The following is a 20,403-nucleotide window of genomic DNA, read 5'->3' on the forward strand; positions in this document are numbered from 1 at the left end:
CCTTCTTAAATGTATAGTGTATTATTTTATTAAAGGATGAATGTTTTATTTTAGAATAAATATTTTTTAACATCATTGTGTCATGTATTTACAATAGAGTGACTAGATGCTATGAATTAAACTATACTTTTAAAGGGGTGTGTAAACAGATACTTTTTTTTTAGGATGCGAGGAATGAGAAATGTGTGAATGAGTATTAGAAGAGAGTGGATGTAGTAGAAATAATGTCATCTAAGGAGGATACCTCAAATGCAGAAGAATTGTTAAATATCGAAGAGCCAAAGGTAGCCAAGGTGTGGTTTAAAGCAGCCATGTGTGAATGTTCAATATGATATTTTAAACCATTCAAGTTCTTGTATCGCTTACCACAGTCACCAATAGTACACTGATAGGGCTTAGAAGCAAGGCTTTCGAGATCGTCATTATTCAAGTTACAATGACCGTGTTGATTGTGATATTTCAATCCATTAGGGTTCTTGTAAGCCTTGTCACATCCGCCTACAGGACACTTGTAAGGCTTGTCTGCATTTGAATTATTACTTTGAGCCGAGGCTAACAGAGCACCAGCATGAGCCAAAAACTCTTCATCACTCAAAAGAGGACTAGGCAAATCACCAGAGGCCAATGCAATCTTTTTCACAGCAGATTGAGTAAGTAAATCAAATGCGTTGCTGTATGTTCTCTTCTTTTTGTTCTTTTCTTCTTCACCAGGGGTACTGGGGTGGTACATGTCGGAGATGTAAGCAGCGGCCTTTTTCTTGATGGAATCGATCGTGTTTCCTTCGTTTTCTTCATTCACAGAACTACTGCTGGACCAACATCCTTCATCCACACTCGACTCATCAAAGAAGCTGCTGTTCTCTTCTTCCTCCACATGACACTCTTCATAATGTTGAAGCAGGTCATGAAGGTCTTCGAGTACCAGACCGCAGCATTCAAAGTCACGACAGAAAGTAGCTTCCAATTCTCTTGATTCAAAGGCTCCTTTGATATCATTTTGTGGTTGGCATAGTTGGAAATCATAAGCACTATAAATAAAGCAATGAGTTTATTATTCATTTGAATATTGCTCTTGTGCCTTACTCAAAGTTAATGTCTTGCTTTGGAATAGTAATTGTGCTCATACGACGAACAGAGCTATATTCAACAGGAACAGGCATCCTTTTTAGTACAAGTGATAAAGAGAGAAAGTAAGAGAGAGCGAGAGGGATGAGTTCGAATACCTTGTAGCTTTTATATATTTTTTTGAGCTTGTATCTTGTTACACATTTTATTAAGATACCGCTTACACAAGGACATGAATCTCCGAGGTCCCCTTTTTTGACGTTTCACAGTCACAAGGTTTAATATGTTCACTGTATTACGTTCCACTCAAATGATTTTCATCTTTCTCGCACATCATAATGAAGAAGATGAAGAGTTTTATAAAAGAAGCAAAAAAGAATAAAGAAAAAGTACAAAATATAGCGAGAAAAAAGCTATTATTTGGGAATATATTTAATTACTATTACATTTTTTTATTGGAAAGTTTTCAGATTGAGTTTAAACCTTTTTTTTTCGACTGATTTGAAAGAACTCAGCTTGTTTATTCATCTTGTTCAATAAGTTTAGCATAGTCTTCATAAGTTGCAAAGGTAGGAAGACGTTCCTTCTTTGCCTTCTTACTCTTAGGCTTCTCTTCTTCACTTTCATATTCGTCTTCTTCAGGGAAAGTACGCTTAGTGCTTTCTTCTTCCATATCTGAAGCATTTAATAATTCGATATCTTCTTCATCCGATCCAAACTCAATATCCTCTTCTTCATCTTCCTCAAGTCCTTCTATTTCTTCATCATCTTCATCTTCAGCTAATAGTGCCTGCATTTCTTCATCATCTTCGTCATTGTATAATTCTTCATCAATATCATCCTCATCCTCATCATCTAATCCACCTGGTATAGAAGACATCATAGCGCGCCATACTTCATCCTCATCCTCATCATCTCCTGTAGCTTCCTTCTTTGTTTTCTTGGGTTGAGTAGCAGCTTTTTGGGTGAAATATTTGTGGAAGAACACTTCATCTGCAGCCACATCATCTTCCTTCATTTTAATAAATTGATCAGAATTAACAGGTGCTTCATTTCTGTTGGCTGTCTTTGTAAACAAAATACCGCCATCACGTCTACTGTTTGGCAAGGGCTGCATAATAGATTGTCCTTTGGTGGTGGTTGTCTTTTTGGGATTTCTGTATACAAATCGGTCTAAAAAGTGCATTAAAGAGAATTGGTGTAAATCAGGTTGATTAGTGATTAATTCGCCTGCGAATAAAGATTCAGCATATTTAACAACTGAAGGATGATAGTGTGTCTTGAATGGAATCTAATTTGTTCTATAAGTAAAAAAAGTATCTTGTACTTTTACACACAACTTTACCAGTTCCCATAAACAACTCTTTTCGGCATTACTAAATCGAGGATCTCGCTTCCTACCGTCGTATTCTAAAACTTTCTTTACAGGTTTATTTTCACCTTCTTCGGGCTCGTCTACAAAGTGTTCTTCTTCATCATCTTCTTCAGGTGTGTTCAACATCACTTTTAATCCAGGTTTAGCCTGCATCAGCTATAAAAATGGTTAGGTATCATTTCTATCATTTTTCTTCATTTGATTTGTACCTGACTTAAAAGGAAAAAAATACCACAAACAAATGCGGGTTGATGACGAGACGCAATTTGTATCATACGTTTCACATACGCCATTACTCGTCGCATGTCTGTATCCGCACGAATTGCTTTATATAGCAAATTCAAATACATGTTTTGCTTTGAGGATTGATGAATACGAGGATCCAAAAGTGATTCATACAAGGTACGATAGAATCGATCAGACATATTAGTTCTGTTTTGTGAAATAGTGAAAATAAGTGAAAGTGCTTGAATGGCTGCATTAAAGGTGCTGGCATGCGTCATCTTGAATAATGTCTCCATATTTTCTTCCACGCTTCAATTTTTTTTTCATTAGTACTTGTGTAAGTGTAGCATAAAATCATGTGTAAACTTACATTTTATCTGATACATTGGCAAAATGGAAAGCACGATTCACACCAGTTAAAATAGCAGCAATCATCTTTGTTTGGTGATCTTCCAACTCAATAGCTTTCTTCTTTTCTTGCTTCTCCTTTTGAATTTTCTTGTTACTCTTCTTTTTGTTTTCATCTTCTTTTTCCTCTTCTTCCTCGTCTTTGTTTGCCTTCTTCTTTTTCAACTCTTCCTTTTCATCTCGTTCAACAATATTGAGTAATTTACGGAAAAAGATAAAGTAAATCTCTACCAACTTGTTGGCTACAGCTGTATCCTTGCCTGTCAAGATGGTTTGATTTAAGGTGATCATTGCGTAATATTGCGCTTTTTCACTTGTAGAAGGTAAAAATAATAACTGTTCTAATTCACGTATGACGACCATTTTCATACCAGGATGCTGCACAAGTAACTCAACAGTAAGTTGAGACGTTTTGGCAGCTACTTTGTTGTCTGAATCACCCAACTTGTTGATCAACAATTTAAGTAAATTTTGTTCTTGTTCAGGCTTATTAGACAGCAAATCATTGATACAAGTCACCATATTGTTACGGACGTGCATCAAGGTGTCGCGAGAAAGTTCCTAAATAAGAAAAACATGTCAACAATCCAACCTTTCCTTTTCTGCTTTTGCTTACTTCAATTAATCGAATGAATTCTAAAAATGTCTTCTTCAAATGATCTTCAAAAATCCAAACTAACAAGTGAAGATCTGTCACTTGCTTTGAAGCCAAGGGTCTATCAGCGAAATAAATCAATTTACGATCTGGTAAGACGGAACCAATCAGTAAATCCTTCAAACTGGTCACAGCCATCACTGCTTCATTTCTTCCCTTCTTTCTACCCATTGACATCAATGTATCCAATGTCTTGATACCGTGAATAGGAGATTCCCGGAACATCAAGGTTAACGCAGATACTTTATCGTTCAAGGTACCTGAAGTAATAATGTTGGACATGAAGCTGCGATTGGAAGAGGTAAGCATAGGATGCGTCTCAGCCTTGGTGTTTTCTTCTTGTAAAAGCTGCTTTGCATAACCGTATTTCTCGCTCGTCTCTACAGGTGATAATCTCTGTACATTCTCAACAGATACAGGAGGCAAAGAGACATTGTACCAAAAAGGCGTAGGCTCAACAAGCTATTCATAGTACAAGTTAAAATAAAGTCATAAAATATAATATACTGTCATACCAAGCCTTTTGATGATTTAGGTGTATGAATCTTCATAGGTTCGTTCTCTTCTTCTTCTTCCTCTTCGCTCTCTTCCTCTTCGCTTTCTTGTTCTTCGCTTTCTTGTTCTTCACTTTCTTGCTCTTCCTCTTCCTCTTCACTTTCATTCACATTATCTTCCTCTTCTTCGTCTGTTTCAACATCTTTTTCATAAACCTCTGAAGACAAACCAATATTCTTCATAAATGACTTTAATTCATTTTTTAATGAATCCTGAATGCAGTTGAATTAGTATGCGATTACTCTTTAGCTTCCTATTGTTTTATTTACCTCTTCTTTACCACCTTCATTAGTGACTATATCTTGTTCGTCTGATACATTTTCTAAATATTTCACATCGCCTTTTGTTCCTCCTAATTCTAATATAGCTTGTTCAAACTTGTTTGAAGAATCTTGCGTTTTTTTATTGCTTTTATCAATAGCCTTTTTGTTCTTCTTTTCAACTGGCTTCTTGTTCTTCTTTTTATCTAGGGAACCCATATTATATATACTCTATAAATTAAAAGAAAAAAAAACTGCAAAACAGGAAAAAATCCAGCAGGAAAATGGTTAAAAAGACAAACAGTCACAATTTATTCTAAGCCTCATAAAGAATAGAAAAGAATGTACACAGCATTCTTACGGTTTTGATTCGTTTTGAAGCATTTCTACAAAATATATCTAAGCACAAACATGTACATAATCACTTTCAGTTAATTACCTTGCCATATACTGTGGGATAGAGAATCTTCAACCATTGTAGTTTCTTCTATTATTCTAATTTCTTCATCACCACTTTCTTCTTCACTTGTCAAATCATGATATGTGTTACTATACAAATTGATAAGTTGTCAACATTCCTTTTTTTTTTTCTTTATAATTCAATATTCCGTACTTGAGTTGATTGGGCGTGTAACTTATTGATGGTGTACTAGGTTGTACAATCTGGTTATCCACCATGATTTCAGGTACTGTACACAAAGAAAGTTAGTTTCAAACATCTTACCATTTTGTGTAAACTTACAATTTTGTTGCTTTTGATTTTTCAGGTGCTTTAAAAACTTTTTTCGAAGTGCAATAGTTTCCATTAATCCTCTAACACGGTCAATAGATATAAGTGTGTTGATTGCTTCTTCTTTTTTCTGATTTTCTAAAAGCTCTTCTAATCTATGAATTAAAAAAAGTTAAAATAAACTTTCCTGAAGGATTAATATGAAGCGACACTTACATAAGGGAATGCTCAGCTACAATCAGCTTTCTTTGTGAAAGCATTAATAACATTTGATTAAATGATACTCCTTTAGACCCAGATTCAATTAACGCGCTTTCCTAATAAAACCTAAAGTTTACTATAAAGGAAACAGCAACAATTTTTGTGGAGTTACCCAATAGATTTTTTCCAAGTCATGTCTTTTTTTGTGCACTTCTTGAAGATTCAGTTCGTTTAGTTTACTGTTAAGTGCAACCAAATCTAAAGTATGATCATATTTATCTATTTTCGTTTTATCTCTGGATTTGGAATGATTGACGAGATTCTTGTATGAATATTCTGGTTCAAATATTCTTACAGTGAATACGCCATCAAGTTTCTTTTTATATAGAGTTTTAATACATCTAGACTAATAATTATTTGAATCTTACCCTCCAAAAAACCATGTAATCATTGGGTTTTACATAACCTGTTCTTTCTTGATCTACAGAGGCCCAAGTCATCTTAAACTTTCGAATTTCATCTCGATTAATTAAAGAAAAGTTGGCTTGTGTTTGATAGACATAAGAAAAGTTATCGGCTACAACAGCGACAAAGATTGATGTGAAGATATACATGGATATAATGTTGAATGATAGAAATAAGAAGTAGGCCCATCTAAGGGATCCACAGTCCGAATCCAAGTAGTTGTCGGCTACAACACAATTAGGGTATTCTATAGTAAAGTCATGCATTATTGTATTCCATCCTTCCCTAAACATATACGTTTTAGTGTGCCTTTTCTTTTTTGATTCCAACCTCTCTTTACCCTGTAGAGTATCGAATGAGTGAAATTAAAGTGCTTGAGAATGTTCTAAAATTGATATGTTCATTGGTTGCACTGGGCCCATATTTAGTTAATCCAAATATTTGCATAAACATGATGGCATATGTTGTAAGTACAATAAACCAAACCGCGAAAATATTTAAAATCTGGTAGGCGGATGCTCTATATTAAAAATTATTTAGTAAAGAAGTATTTTTTGAAGAACAGAGCTTACGCCATGGTAGTAAACAATTGATTTAAACTATCACTTCTTTGAACTAGCTTTAAGCATAAAGCGGTCATAAACAGCTTTTGTAATTCGACATTCGACTGCAAACCGGGATTAACAAAGTGAACAATAGTTGTAAGGAGCCCGCCAATGACCATAACAAGATCAAATAAATTCCACAAGTTTTTTCGAAAGGATGACCAGCCAAGTCCAAGTAACTTAATAACAATTTCAAGGCAGTAAATTATAATAAATCCCAAATAGACATACACTAACAAACCAATCAGATCCTTTTCCGCTTTCTTTTCCTTTTCTCATTTTACCTTTGGCTTGATCCCAAGTTGTTACATCGTAGCTCCCGGGATCAGAATCGCTAATGGTATCCACACATAAAAATACAATGTTCAAGGTTACAATTACCGTCATGAATTTATAAAATTGACCGCGCTTTTCTACTGTCCAGTTATAACAGAGCTTACGCAACCCATCGGTCGGAGGATTCTTGGGTCGCTTGGCAGGACGGATTTGATTCAAAAATTTTTTGAGATCTACCCATCTTCGCTGATCACTGGTCAAATAAGCTGACCCATTTCTTCTTGTGAAGTTTTCTATAACAACACCCAAAAAGAGTGAAATAACAAAAACAGATCCAGCAAGATTATAAATCATGAAAAAGATACCATACAGTTGACTTGCATCTTGTTCGGGCGATTGATCCTTACCAGTAATGCCCATACTCGTTTCCATCACATCCACCCAGCCTTCACCACTTGCAATTTCAAACAGGATCAAAAGCGACCGCCAAAAGGAATCAAAGTTGTAATCATAGGGATTAGCCCACTGCCTGGGAATATAAATTGCTGTGTTTTCTGGCATAGGCTCCTGCGTCGATAGAGTGTTTTCAAATCTACAGTCAGCTTTACCAGTACTGTCATCGTCATTACATTGATAAAATAAACCCATGAACACATTTTGTCCGTAAAGAGCAAAAGGCACGATCAAACAGAGACCCAATGCGGCGGCATCCAAGATACGTGGTAGACCTGTGAAAAGGATGGAGGTGAATGTGTCTTTAGCAGGACCAAGCAGATTAATCAAGCGCAAAACACGAAGTGCTTTAAACGCTCGAAAACCTCGTTCAATCCCTGTAGCTCCTGCAAAACGTTCAAAATTAGACATGTACAAGGTTACAAGTACAAAGAGATCTAGCGCGTTCCATCCGTTTAGCAAATACGCATTAGGTGTCATCATAAACCCATCTGCAATCACCTTGATCAAGAATTCAAAAGTGAAAATGATGGTAAAAGCCCAATCGGCATAAAAGAGCTTCATCACTGCATCCGGATCATTTCGATGCTTGTATTGGTATACAGGGGAATTTTGAATTGTCAGCACCACATTTGCAATCACACAGCAAGTAATCAAGACCGAAAAGATCAGACTCTTCCATCGTGAGGCAGGGGCACCAAAGGTACGCTCGCCTCGGCTAGGTTGCACGATAAGTTGACACCATCGACGGATCGGGTTGCGATTCGAGAATAGGTAAAGAGATCGATCATAAGTTGGATGGGCAGCGATAAAATCACGCTTCAATGCCTTGCGCTCCTCAATCTCCTGATCTGTTGTCTCTTGCTGGTATCGACTGGCTGCTGTATCTCGTAATGTGGGGTCAACCAAGTATCGAAGGGCACGAGGCTCGTCCGCACGATGGTTCTTCAAGTCGTAAAATGTGCCCACTTGCTCAAATGGATTGCTTGGATCCAAGTGTAAACTGTGTCGTGTCAAGTTACTGGTACTCGCAATAGGTTGCTCAGTAGGAGGAGGAGGGAAAAATTGACTAAAAAAATACATTGCTTTACTGACCATGCCATGCTGCTGCTTCTCATGTTTTGCTTCTCCATACTGCTCAGGTTGTCTTGGACGGTGTTCAGCTTCTGGTTGCACTTCATTCATAAACTCCTTTACAATATTCTTTTGAACAGAGAGAACCAAGTTGCTAGGTATACTGGTGATGTCCAATCCTTTGGGTTTAGGCTTAAAATATCGATAGATATTCCAACGACTCACTACTGTCTTTTTATTCAATTCAGTTTCTGTCTTTTTCATAAAAGAAAGAACTTGGTTTTTGCGCCTGTCTTCTTCTGCAATTTCAAAATTTTCCATCAATACGGCAATGAACATGTTGACCAGGACAACTAAGTTTATGTTTAAAATCAGTCCTTTCTTTTCAGTAAATGCTTTGGAGGGTTTTCCTTACAGTTTGAAAAGCAGAACCAAAATACAAGAAATAAAGCATATATAGCACTATTACTATTAGTAGAGCCGGCATCCAGGACATTATATAAAACTGTTGTCCAATCTTCTCCTGAGAATAGCTATATGTATGTGTGTTAAACAATACATGTCTTAAAGAATAATAATTACTATTTACTTGATAGAGTGCGGCAAATGTGTTATAAATCGAAAAAAATCGCATTTCTTCTCCTGTTTCATTAATAACGCCTTCAAACAGTTGATATGCCTTTAAAAGAGATCAGTAAAACAAGAAATAGATCATGAAAACAAATCACTCACGATGATAGAGCAAAGTAAAGTGGATAGCATAATAAAAAAGGTTAAATTGATTAAACCATACATGCTACCCAGTACGCGAGACTAATATACAAATCTAATCAATATTTTCTTTTTTGCTTTGCTTAATATAGACAAACCATGAGATTTCTAAGTCGAGGAACAGCCATAACAACTCGATAAATACGAAGAACCTGAAATCCAGTAAACCAAATATAGATCCAGCTATTGTGTTTGATCTGTGGTATCTGAATAATACAAGTAATCACAGCAATCAGAAGATCAGTTGAATTCTTCTTATCTTTAAAAAATTCATTAAGATCCTTTCGATGAGCGAGCATACGAAGAAAAATTTCAACTAAAAAAGCGATTGAGAAGATAGTTTCAACAAATCCAAGTGCATCTAGCTGAGATTGAGACATGTCATTGTTCTTAGCTGCCATGCAGATAAGATCAAGAACGACTAAGAAGACCCAAAATGGTTTCGTTACTGTAACGATCCAAAGGAGAGGGGAGCGTTTTTTCTTTGAATCTTGTGGTTCTGTTATTTCTGAAAATTCCCATCCTTCTTCATTTACATCTGCCAAAACTGGTTTTGCTCTGCAAGGAAAGAACAATTAGTCCTAATGAAACGATATTAAAGAAAACACTTACGTTGAGCTTGTAAAAGCAGAATGTTTTGAATCTTCACGTACTTTAGCAAACATTTCTGTGATAACTGCGATAAACAAGTTGATTAACCAAAAGTTCATGACAATCACAATGACAATGAAGTAAAATGAGGCAAAGACATATTCTGCATCCATCATGTCATACATACGATCCGTCCACGATTGCACTATTTAAATATGAGCTATAAGAAAAATTAGCTTTAATACTGATTTACCTCCTGCGATAATCATAACAATCAACATGGAAGAAAAGATGTTATCAAAACTAATGGTTCCTCCAAAAGGGTTTTCTGTTTCCTCACATACTAAACCTTGTTCACAAATGAATCCCTTGTACCACAATGCATTTTCTCCATTTTTTAATTTATATGGTACCGTATGGCCTGTCTCATTCACATAACCACCACAATATTGTTGCAATTCTTCTGTATTTGATGAATTATTTGGATCTAAATGTACGTGCTTAGCTGTAAAAAAATCGTGATTTTTTAATTTTTTCTTACCATGCCAAACACAGTGCCTTTGAAATGAACCACTGAACGATTGTACACCTATGATACTATATATACAATTCTTAGTATTCGACAGTTTCACTTTTACAAAAAAAAAATTCTTACGCAAAGATAACAAAAAAGAAGAACACAAAGAACAAGACGTTGACCAAAAGAGGCGCTGCTTTCTTTAAACTATTCAAAATCACTTTACCACCATCTGTTATGTTGAGTAACCTCAATAGTATTAACGCCGATAACATCTTAAAAACCAATATACGGCGACCTTCATCTTCAACAAATTCCTGATTTGTCACAAGTAAACCAAAATCAACCCAGTATGAAACAATGGATACAAAGTCGATACGATCCCAACTGTGTCGAAAGTAAGCTCTTGGTAAATGAGCTGAAGGAGGGTTGAAAAAGATGCCATGTACTATCATACGACAAATGGCCAAGATACTGATAAACAGATAGTGAGTGTTAAATCTCTTTTAAAAAAATTGGGCAAAAAAGCTTACGTGTAGATAATAAAGACAACAAAAAGTACGTATTGATACCATACTTGTCCCCAGGAGCTTGGTGGCACTGGGAAAGGATTACTACCCCAGCCAACAACAAATAGAGTGATACCATGTAAAGCAATTAGTAGCATAATAAACGTTTCCATCCATCTTTTTTTTAATGAAGTCAATTACTACTTGTGTCTAATATTATAAATAACTTACTTCCAGCAAAACATTTTGTATAAGAATACCCGTAGTGAATTTTGTGGTGAAAATACATTGAAGCTATATCCATATAGACGACTGGTATCTGGTGAAGAAGGTATCATGATAGAACTATTTGTAGGCGTCGTATGGCTTACAGTGCTTGCTTGATCTGTTTTAATGCTGTAGTCAGATGCTGTGCTTGTCATTGGTATACTTTCATCAACAACGGATGAGCTATCAGAATCTTGGTCGTCTTCACGAGTAGTCTGCCGCTGTATCTTTTCTTGTCTTCGCTCTTGTAATTGTTGCTGTCTATTTTGGTCAGTTTCCGAAGAGGCATTTGGATCAATTCTTTTTTGGTGCAAATTGACAACTCGCCCTGCGACAGATCGTACTGTATTGAGCGTATCTCGAATGAATGCTTTTCTATCATAAGTAAGTAATTTGTGCACCTTTTTTCGATCTATCTCTGGATCAATACTGGCCGGTTGATATAGTTTGGGGGATGTTGGTAACGGCACTGATGGTGAAGGGGAGGGAGAGGTGGATAAATTTACTGATCCAAATCCTGACATAGCAGATGCATTCATGGTAAGTCGAGCAGTATCTGAGAAATTTTCGGGCTCGTCAAAAGATATCATGCTTGCTTCTTCTGCACTGATCGTTGGCAATGCTGGTGTTGGTGGTGGTGACGGCCTTCTTTCTTGCTCAAATTCAGTCATGAATTCTGCCATTGAGGGTGGTTTTTTTTGTGTATAGCGTCTGCTTAACTTTGTGCTTGTTCTTTTGACAAGTCGCTCTTCATCTTGTTGATCTAGTAATGTTGTATTTGGTTCTTCGTTGTCAATTAAGTGATTGTATGGATTATTGGAAGAATTGTGCTTTAAACGAACACTTTTTTTATTTCTTAACGACATCTTTGACTCATTCCTTCTTTCTCTACGTATATTTCTATTTTTCTTTATTCTTCTTTTGTAACAATAAAGAAAATAACAAAATTGAAAGGATCAAATTGGCTCTTTCTAAAAAAAGACAATGTCTGAGATGAATACTAAAAATTCAGGTTTTCTTGTACTAAATACTGGTAACCTGTACTTTATTAAATTCTCAAGTTGTCACAATTTCAGTATTCTTTTTTTTTTTTTTTTCGTTTATATTCCTTATTTACTTGCATTATTCAGCATATTTATAACATTATGTCAATAAAATTCTTTTTTGGAGATACAAGATAAGGCATAAGAATGAATCGACCCAAAAAAAAACATTTTGCATACATCTTTCTTTAATAAACTTGAATGAAATAAAATATCAACAGCATAAAAAATGCGTAGTATACTGCGCTAACTGAGTATATATACAGTAGTATTCTTACATACACTCGCTTCCAATCAAGAATATTGATGCCATTTGCCCATTAATAAACTACATCAGTGATTTGTTATTCATGCTTCCAACTTTATTTTATTTATCTCCTGTTATTTGTGCAGTAAGTGGGTCTGTAATGTTATTAGCTATTTTGTGTGATGAACACTTATAACCAATAAGCTTATAGTTTTCTTACATTACCTAGCTGATTTGCTGGGGTTTGATATGTATTTAGTTGCTGTCTACCTTAAAAAATACGTATGTTGCTTCATAAAAGATGTTAAAGATTTTTCAGATTCAAATTAAGTCAAGATAAAAATATGCTGCTTATTGACATAGACCTCATAGTATATTATAAATAATAATGAACTATGATAGCTCTCAAACACTTTTCTAAGGCTGAACAGCTCTCGATATATTGTGAACACTATAGTTATTCCAAACCAAATGTTCTTTTTCAGAGTAATACAATATTTCATCAATACCGTTAAAATGTCATGAAAAATGAGTACTGGTGGCTCAAAATCACCAATTAGCATTATGGGCATTGTAACTACGTTCCTTGTTTTTGTAATATTTATAAAAAATATAATAGAGCTTATCTCTGTAAAACGATATGAACTAAATGAAATAGTATACGTTCGATCTTATAAGCTAATCAAGAATGAATTTTCTCCTTTTGAGGATGACAAGATGTAACATAGCTTTAGTGATCAATTTTTTTTTCCAATGAAAAGAAGTCCACCAGCAGTAAATTCTAAGTCAAAGCATCAAATAACTAAGAGAATACAGCAGCTATAGAATCAAATCTCAGCAAATTTCAGCAAGCGAAAGCAGTTGAATAGATCAGGGAATTGAATAAACACTGTCCAGGGAAAAGACAAGGTGTAGATTAAGATTGTTGAACATAACAACGCCTACTCTTCCTCACTTAGGACAGTGCACGAAGAGATATTGTAAATCTTCAGTACTGGCATAACAGAACCTTTATTTGAGACAAAACCGACTCACTGACAAGCTTTTAGAGGGTTGATAGACTATATAACTTACGGAAGAATAAATGATATCATGGAGACCGGTTTTCAGGCGAAACAGTCAATTTTCAACAAAGTAGATATTGCGTTTTTAGCGATTGCAATAGCATTGGTGATGATAAGACCTTCTGCACTAAAGATAACTGAAATGAATTAGACTTGTGATCAATCCATTGAGGTAACAAACAGAAACTATCAATGAATACTGAGTTGTCTATCTCACCAAAGGATTAATTCTCCGTGTATAGATGAAGCCAGATATGTTGGTTTAGCTTGATGATGCAATTATGGCTACTTCAACGTAAGCTTGAGACCAAACGAAGGAAAAAAGTCTAACGAATGATCTAATAAGCATTCAGAGGAACACAATACGGTGGATCTGTATTTTAAAAAACAAGCATTTTTCTGATAGTAAAATATAAATAGCAATTTGTCATTGACAACATAAAATAGCTTGAAAACAAAAGGTGACACTCTCCTTATATATTTTGAGTATGATACTAATAAGTCTTTGCTTTATACAAACAAAAAATAAATAAAAATATAATTTGTTAATTTTAGATCCAAAATGATCACCAAATTCATACCCTATTCTCGTTATTTCGGCGTTTAAAGTAAAATGAGCACTTTCGGTGTTTTACAGGAACATATAAATATAACACTTTTTCTGTCTTGGCGTCTACACATTATACAAAATGCCATTATTAGAAGTGATATCTATTGTCTTTGCCACAGCAATTGCTCTTGTAATTTACAACTCATTACTATGTTTTGTTCTTCCTAACAGCCAAAAAAACTAGGTCATTGGGTTTCTCATATTGTTCTCACCAAAACCTAGGCAAAGAACTGAAAACGAGAAATATTATCAAGATGCAAAGTCAGGAGAGAGAAAGCTTTTACCAAGCCTATTTGATGAATCTTCTGTTAAATTGTCCTGCATTGTTCCTGCTTTTGATGAAAGCAAAAGATTACCTACCATGTTGGAAGAAGCAGTTGAATATCTTGAACAACAAAAGAAACTCGATCAAACTTATACCTATGAAATCATTATTGTGGATGATGGAAGTAGAGATAACACAATTGATGTAGCTGTGAAATTTGCAAAGGAACATCCAAATTCTGATATTCGATTACTTGCTATGGAAAAGAATAGAGGCAAAGGAGGAGCAGTAACACAGGTAAATAGAGTGTACAATTAAGGATGAAAAGGAGTAATCATATCGCTTATGAAGGGTATTTTGGGCTGTCGCGGCAAATTTTGTCTTATGGTTGATGCCGATGGTGCAACCAAATTCTCTGACTTGGACAAACTAATGATGGAATTAGATCGTATTCAAACGGATAATCAAGGAATTGCAATTGGATCACGATCTCATCTAGTCCCTACAGAAGCTGTTGTGAAGGTAAATGTATTTTGTGTATACATGTGTATCACCCTAACACCCTGCCTATTAGAGATCACAAATTAGAAATTTCTTAATGCGTAGTTTCCATTTATTAGTATATATACTTGGTATCCGTGGCATTGAAGATACTCAATGTGGATTTAAATTATTCACACGTCAATCTGCACAAATTATATTTCCCAGCATGCATGTAGAAAGATGGATATTTGACATAGAGTGTCTTATGATTGCACAACAACAGAATATCCCCATCACAGAAGTACAAGTGACATGGCATGAAATTGACGGTTCTAAGGTGAACCTGATGGTGGACTCAGTGAAAATGGCAATCGACTTGCTTTTAATTAGACTTAACTATATTCTCGGGTTTTGGTCTGTAAAAAAAATAAAACAATAGATTTCTGCACTTCTTTATCTTGCATATCACTATAGACATGTACAGGTCTCAATATATCTAAAGCTTATCATTAGCCATTGATCATTTAATAATGGGAATGAATAGTTACAGGTTAAAGGCATTTACTTGTTTGCCTCTTTATAAAACATTTGAAGGAATGAATGATACGTATATGGTGGAGACCAAATTGTGATATGTTCACGCTTAGTTTTCTTAGGATATCTTTCTTAAAAATACAAGAAAACAACCGTGTGGTATAGTTTAGCTATGATTGCTTAAACACGTATTTGACACGCTTTCTTTCGCGTTAAACCTATTTGCTGCTTACATTTATCATAATATGAATTAAAGGAATATGTTTCTATCATCTAATAGTATTTTATATACAAAGAAGTAAAGAAGATAATGGCAGACAACACCTTTATTAATATCTAAAGAGTTTCTATATGTGCAATATTGACACCTCATGTTTTTATAATTGAAGATTAAAAATAGTCGGCCTTCTATGATGCTAAATGTGGTTATTGATTTTCTCTTATTTATGGTACACTACTAAACCAGCATTGGATTTTTGTTAATTTTTGTCAAGCATTTATAAACATCTATTCTTTTAATATGAATGAATGTTGTAAGGAAAACCTCCCTAAAATCTTGTTTAAGAAATGTCTCATTGATTTTTTCTTACTTCCACAAGTATGATCTCTTTCAGAAGACATCTATTCACAGATTATCGGTTAATAGCACTACAATGGTAGAAAGTATTTATGTTTATTATTGCAATAAAACATAAACATATTTAGAAGCGATGATCACTGGGATTCTTACTATTCAAAAACATAAAAAAGCTCAATGTTCTCTCTCAACTTCACACGAGCAAAGCAAAAATGTTTTCATTTAAATACAGTTAAACAATTATCTTATTTATATCTCACATAGCCACAGTTTGCACATGATGTCTTATAAACATCATTTCGCTCAGATCAAATTAAAAAGAACAAACAGAAGCTAAAAACTCCTTTAGGATCAAAGATGAAGATGAAAGAGAAAATTTGTTTAAAACATATTGTTTTCAGAAATTATTCACCCTTTGTTCACACAGAGTTAATCTTAACCTTAAATGTCTTCATACATACTTTATTGAGACTGAAGTCTCGCGATTGACAAAACCAAGATGGTGCTAGGTGTTTTGCTTCTTCTTTATGATCCTGCAAGTATTTTTCCATCAGTTACGAGCTGTATTTTCTTTTACACCAGCCTTTAAAACAGCAGCTCCAACGATAGAAAATTGATTTATCTGGATGCTAAGCCATAATCATTATATTTGCTCAAACAGGTGACATTTTTCTTTAAAATCTCTTCCATTTTTTTATCTGGCTCATTATACTTTGTGATGTAAGACGATGAGCCCAGATTCTTCTCATGGTAGGACTGGAGATTGGCTAATTGCTTCAGAGGATAGGGATCGCCCCCCTCATTTATAATGTCTATAACTTCAATATCATTCTCATGATATATATTTCAGTAGTCATCATTTAGAAAAACTTTTGAGAACATCCTTTAATTTTAGATCAAATTGAAAAGTATTAAAGAAGGCTTTATTTAGTTCCTCACAATCTAATAAATCAAGCTCTAAAAAGGCATTTTTTTAAACCAAAATGCTTAATTCGAGTGGAAAGATTGATATTTTGAATAAAGTCACAATTACTTTGCTCAATTCATTGTCCACTTTTGTTGTGTGACGTGCATGGCCCTTAAAAAAATTTGACGAGGTTGTTTTCCTTTTAATAAGTAGAAGCACACTTTCTTTTTGTAATATTTGAAATTAAACAAAGGAGAAGCAGACAAAAAGAAATACTAACTCTTTTTTTTTTCTAGCATCTTTTATTCTCTCTTTCTCTTTTCTTTTGTCGTAGTTGCTTTCCTTAAACACATTTTATTTTTACAATGAGAGAAATTATTCACTTGCAAGCAGGTACTTGTTTAAAAAAAAAAAAGAAAAAAGTTCATACGTCAACTAAACTTCTCCAAAAATAGGTCAATGTGGTAACCAGGTAAAATAGTTTAAATTGCATATGTTTTTTTGGTATAAAAATATTAAAACTTTATGCTTTCAGATTGGTCAACAATTCTGGGAAACTATTTCACAAGAACATGGCATTGACACCAATGGTAACTATGTTGGTGACAACGATCTTCAATTAGAACGTATCAACGTATTCTATAATGAAGGTTCTCAAGGCAAATATGTCCCTAGGTAAAGAAAAAAAAAAGCTCCTGAGAATTATGTCAACTTATTTCCTTTTAAGAGCTGTTTTAGTCGATCTTGAACCAGCAACAATGGACGGTATCCGTAACAGTGCTTACGGTAAGATTTACAGACCTGATAACTTTGTCAATGCCCAATCTGGTGCTGGTAATTCTTGGGCCAAGGGTTATTATACCGAAGGCGCTGAGTTAGTCGAATCCATTATGGATGTTGTCCGTAAAGAAGCTGAAAACACCGATTGTCTTCAAGGTTTCCAACTTGCTCACTCTCTTGGTGGTGGTACCGGTTCTGGTCTCGGTTCCCTTTTACTTTCCAAGATTCGTGAAGAATACCCTGACCGTATTTTAAGTACCTACTCTGTTGTACCCTCTCCCAAGGTATCTGACACCGTTGTCGAACCTTATAATGCTGTCCTTTCCGTTCACCAACTTGTCGAAAACTGTGATGCTACTTACTGTATTGATAACGAAGCTCTTTATGACATTTGTTTTAGAACCCTCAAATTAACCAACCCCGCTTATGCCGACTTGAACCAACTTGTCTCTGCCGTTATGTCTGGTGTTTCTACTTCTTTGCGTTTCCCCGGTCAATTGAACTCTGACTTGCGTAAACTCTGTGTTAACATGGTTCCTTTCCCTCGTCTTCACTTCTTCATGGTTGGTTTTGCTCCCTTGACCGCTTTTGGATCTCAACAATACCGTAACTTGTCTGTTCCTGAATTGACTGCTCAAATGTTTGATGCTCGTAACATGATGGCTGCCTCTGATCCTCGTCACGGTCGTTACTTGACCGCTGGTACTATTTTCCGTGGTCGTTTGTCAACCAAGGAAGTTGAAAACCAAATGTTGGCTGTTCAACAAAAGAATTCTTCTTACTTTGTTGAATGGATTCCCAACAGTGTCAAGACTTCTCTTTGTGACATTCCTCCTGTGGGTCTCAAGATGTCTGGTACCTTTATTGGTAACAGTACTGCTATTCAAGAATTGTTTAAGCGTGTCAATGAACAATTTACTGCTATGTTTAGAAGAAAAGCTTTCTTACATTGGTACACTGGCGAAGGTATGGATGAAATGGAATTCACTGAGGCTGAATCCAACATGAACGATTTGGTGTCTGAATATCAACAATATCAAGAAGCAACTGCCGATGAAGATTACGATGAAGAAGAATATGTTGATGAAGAAATGGAAGAAGATGAAGAAGCTATGGAAGAATAAATATAAAAACTGAGCTTTCTAAAGATTAAAAGTTGCTAATAAAAAGTTTAATTCAATAACCTTTTATAATTGCTTTATGTGAATATTCAAAATGTTATGTAAGTCTCTAATGATTAAAATAAGGTTTAGTATTCAAAAAAAAAAAAAAAAAAAAAAATGCAGAGGATTAAGGCTACATGATTTTGATAAACTGAATTGGCATACGTACCAGGTTTATAGAACCTCAAAAAGAATGCTTCCGATGTCTTATGTTCCAAGTATTATTTAATAGCTTAAAATGATCACAGTAGACAAGCAACTAAATGATATTTTAAGCATACTATGTTTACATTGACCAGTGAAAAGCGAAAAAATATGTTGTCTTTTTTATAGTCTCATATGTCTATGTTGATATTTTAATGAGAGACTTTTCCTAATAAGCTCAAATAGTAAACTTTGAAGGCAACCTTATCCATCGCAATTTTTATATAAATCGCTATCGTTGATTTACATTGATGTTAGGCAATATGGTGCATATGTAGCCATAGACCTACAACGGGAAGTCATTGATTTTATGCAGCCTCTTATGTCTTAAAGAGGTATAGAATGTGTAGTACTCGTTCGGGATTATCGAAGCCAATGTGCTGATGTTTGTACCACTTTCTTTATAATAAAAATAATTATATAAAATAACTAAATAAACATGTTCATTACGTATGTTTTGTTTATCTCAAATTGTATTTGATGTGTTAATGTCGAAGAAAAGTCTTAAATAAGCAAGAAGCATACCATGTTATTGAGTGAATTACAACCAGTTTTCACGAAATACTCAAATCTTCTATTTACTTTTCATTTCTTTTTTTTTTGTTTATTTTTATTTATAAAGTACAATAAGAACCACACGTCTGAGAGAGAGAGAGATGTGAACCAAAAGAAACAGAGTTTAAGCGATTGAACTTGCTAGTCAAGCTCGAGTCTGCCCTTTTGAGGATGGCAAAAATTTTGATTTCCTTATATTAACTTTTAACAAGTAAAATAAGTAAGGATAGCCAATTGAGTTCCATAAGTTTCTCTTATATTTAATATTATTTATGCACATAGTATATATATACATATATATAAACTGTAGTTTGTTCAACTTGAGATGCTGCATTTTTGCTAGATTCTTCTAACTGGTTGAAATATGATTACTCCAAAAACGTTTTAAAATAAGCCTTTTACATCTTGTATTAAAAAAAGAAAAGAAATCATAAAATATTGTTGAGCTGATGATACTCTTCTAAAATACAAAAAGGCACGAAGTGCATAGGCGTGTTTCTATTAGGTAAAATGGTTAATCTTTTCCAACTTTTCCAATTTTTTCATTTGATTTTAAATATAAAAAAAAAATAACAGCAAATTCCGAAGAACTACTGAGCTTTTATGAGTTAAACATTCTCATAAAAGCAATGGAAATCACCAGCAGAAAGGGTAGACTAGAATATGACTCCCTATCTACCACAAACCTTGTTTAGACAATGGGAAATAAGTTAACCAGTGGCAGAGTAGTCTAGAATTTTACTTCCATCTACAATAGGCCGTACATCAGATACATGATCTTGAAAGAAAAGAGAATGCCTCAATTAATCCTCATTTTATAGGTTTTTTTAGCTGGACTGTCAGATGTATAAAAACCAATCATACTATTGCATAACTAGAGGGAATTATTACCTCATTCTTGATTTTCCAAGAATTCAAAAACTTGTTTATCTACTTTGAAACGGTAAATAAACGAAAAAAGCCTCACTA

At 34.6% G+C, this 20,403-nt stretch overlaps 4 protein-coding genes across 4 annotated transcripts; 2 read left to right on the forward strand and 2 right to left on the reverse strand.

Moving 5' to 3' along the window:
* Window positions 1–196: 196 nt before the first annotated feature.
* On the reverse strand, window positions 197–1,160 carry RO3G_00402 (uncharacterized protein; the record flags this gene model as incomplete). Its single annotated transcript, XM_067654993.1, has 2 exons — window positions 197–1,028; window positions 1,084–1,160. The coding sequence occupies 2 exons, from the start codon at window positions 1,158–1,160 to the stop codon at window positions 197–199; spliced, it is 909 nt and encodes a 302-aa protein (XP_067511094.1).
* Window positions 1,161–1,585: 425 nt separating this feature from the next.
* On the reverse strand, window positions 1,586–11,868 carry RO3G_00403 (uncharacterized protein; the record flags this gene model as incomplete). Its single annotated transcript, XM_067654994.1, has 26 exons — window positions 1,586–2,356; window positions 2,411–2,596; window positions 2,650–2,872; window positions 3,036–3,634; window positions 3,690–4,190; window positions 4,244–4,471; window positions 4,553–4,774; window positions 4,905–4,942; window positions 4,983–5,092; window positions 5,157–5,232; window positions 5,286–5,428; window positions 5,490–5,590; window positions 5,647–5,850; window positions 5,903–6,224; window positions 6,280–6,459; window positions 6,512–6,776; window positions 6,829–8,700; window positions 8,817–8,880; window positions 8,937–9,026; window positions 9,217–9,676; window positions 9,731–9,914; window positions 9,963–10,196; window positions 10,251–10,306; window positions 10,365–10,700; window positions 10,760–10,912; window positions 10,967–11,868. The coding sequence occupies 26 exons, from the start codon at window positions 11,866–11,868 to the stop codon at window positions 1,586–1,588; spliced, it is 8,520 nt and encodes a 2,839-aa protein (XP_067511095.1).
* Window positions 11,869–14,327: 2,459 nt separating this feature from the next.
* Window positions 14,328–15,242, forward strand: RO3G_00404 (uncharacterized protein; the record flags this gene model as incomplete). Its single annotated transcript, XM_067654995.1, has 4 exons — window positions 14,328–14,528; window positions 14,583–14,753; window positions 14,806–15,132; window positions 15,228–15,242. The coding sequence occupies 4 exons, from the start codon at window positions 14,328–14,330 to the stop codon at window positions 15,240–15,242; spliced, it is 714 nt and encodes a 237-aa protein (XP_067511096.1).
* A 2,248-nt stretch (window positions 15,243–17,490) lies between these two features.
* Window positions 17,491–18,636, forward strand: RO3G_00405 (tubulin beta chain; the record flags this gene model as incomplete). Its single annotated transcript, XM_067654996.1, has 1 exon — window positions 17,491–18,636. One exon carries the CDS (start codon window positions 17,491–17,493, stop codon window positions 18,634–18,636), a length of 1,146 nt encoding a protein of 381 aa, XP_067511097.1.
* Window positions 18,637–20,403: the final 1,767 nt, after the last annotated feature.

Source organism: Rhizopus delemar, genomic scaffold, assembly GCF_000149305.1.
Source record: "Rhizopus delemar RA 99-880 supercont3.1 genomic scaffold, whole genome shotgun sequence".
Lineage (NCBI taxonomy): Eukaryota > Fungi > Mucoromycota > Mucoromycetes > Mucorales > Rhizopodaceae > Rhizopus > Rhizopus delemar.